The sequence below is a fragment of the Quercus lobata genome, chromosome 11 (genome assembly GCF_001633185.2).
Source record: "Quercus lobata isolate SW786 chromosome 11, ValleyOak3.0 Primary Assembly, whole genome shotgun sequence".
Taxonomy (NCBI): domain Eukaryota; kingdom Viridiplantae; phylum Streptophyta; class Magnoliopsida; order Fagales; family Fagaceae; genus Quercus; species Quercus lobata.
This window is the reverse complement of record NC_044914.1, coordinates 18,953,861-18,955,710: the sequence shown is the minus strand read 5'-3', so window position 1 is coordinate 18,955,710 and position 1,850 is coordinate 18,953,861. Positions and strand designations below refer to the sequence as shown.

Genomic DNA, 1,850 nt, shown 5'->3' with positions numbered 1-1,850 from the left:
AACCAAACTTTGAATTGATTTAAGCTAGGAGGTTTAAAGTGCTACAACAAGCTATTGATACATGGTTAGTAAAGGCACTAAAATTTTGCATCTCATTTAGAATGGATTAGTATTGTTTGTTATGTATTTGAAGGATGAATTTTATACTCTAGACGAAGTTCATAAACAATTAAAAGTATGTGTAATAAAGACATAAAGAACGAACTTCACCTTTGTGAACATAGGAGAAAAATGGATTTCTCTTGTAAATATTCATCAATTAAACTGGGAAGAGCATAAGACCATAACAATTCCAACAAAAATGGTGGAATTCTTAAATTGTTGTGGATGTTCTCATATATTTGTTATTTTCTGATATTAACTCATAAAGAATTTTGGTTTAAACACCTAGCCACCATTAATTCTATTGGAGTCTTAAGGCTATTACACTAAGTGGAGGTTTAAGTTGAAAGACACATCTTTTATGCATTACAACATGTCAAATTAAATTTATGACTGAGAGGATGTATTACGACCTAGTAGGAGTGTTGGATATTTTGTATATCCAAGTAGATTGTAATACAAGTTTTTTTTTTTTTTTTTGATAAGAAAAATGAAATTTTATTGAATACATGAAAATGACAGTACATCTTGGATAAGAGCTTGCTCAATGCAGCAAGGATCCTCTTCAATCCAACTAATAAAATCAGCAACACTAGACGCATGCTTAGCTAAAAGATGTGCTGGTTCGTTTCCTTGTCTACGTACATGAGAAAAGGCTATACTTCTAAAATCCCTACATAGGTCCAGCACACCCATGACAATTGGTTCCACAAAAGCTGGTGGAGAAGCGGTCCCACATAAAGCATTTATTAAAACTAACGAGTCCCCCTCTAGGACCACATTTTGAAGACCCTCATCCCTCGCAAACATCAGGCTAGCCTTAAGAGCTTTGGCTTCTACCTCCACAGCGCCTAAAGGAGCATCAACCTTTTTACTCAGAGCAACTTCTACTCTTCCCAACTCGTCCCTGATCAACGCCCCGATCCCTGCACTTTTCTGTTTTGAGAAAATGGCACCATCGACATTAATCTTAAACCACCCCTCTCTTGGTGGAGTCCACTTCACTGGAAGCTCCACCACCGGTCCCACTGAATCTGTTAGCTCCATAGCTGCTCCATACTTGGCAAGGTATTCCATTGCCAACTGTACCAGCCCTTGTCCCGACTTCCTTTCCCCACCATTCTGCATCTCGTTTCTATTGTTCCATAGAGCCCATGCTATGGTAATTACCCTTGCAGCTACTTCATCGCTACCCCCATATATCATTAGCAACTGCCATATAATATCCAAAAAGGAGACTCCTTCTATCTTAGCAACACGCATCGTCACCTTGGAACAACCCCAAACCTCCTGTGCTTTCGAACAGCTCCGTAAGACATGCCCAGTCATCTCCGAGGCTTCCTTACAAATCTCGCACATGTCCTCTGGTATCACCTTACGTTTCATCAAATTTCTTTTAGTGGGTAGGGCTTCTCGGCATGCTCTCCTTCCAAAATGACGCCTTTTCCAGAAACGCCTAAGAGAGCTGCTATCAGAATTGTCCCCTCAAACACCACTGATTGCCATCTTCATTGCTAGCTTATACGCACTACGCACACTAAAGATGCCATTCTGCATTTCAATCCATATTAGCTTGTCTGCAGAAAACTGAGACCTTATTGGGATGCCTTTGATTGCTTCAGCTTTGTGGGGAAGAAACAGAGTATCAATTATTGACTTCTTCCAACTGACAGTAAAGGTGTCTATTAGTTCTTGGACCTGTGTGTCTTCATGCATAAACAGCCATGGGGATGTTACTTTGTAGGTAG

General features: G+C 39.8%; 1 protein-coding gene across 1 annotated transcript; it reads right to left on the bottom strand.

Moving 5' to 3' along the window:
• Nucleotides 1-600: 600 nt before the first annotated feature.
• On the bottom strand, nt 601-1,431 carry LOC115966525. The gene has a single exon (XM_031085744.1). The coding sequence runs from the start codon at nt 1,429-1,431 to the stop codon at nt 601-603; it is 831 nt and encodes a 276-aa protein (XP_030941604.1).
• Nucleotides 1,432-1,850: the final 419 nt, after the last annotated feature.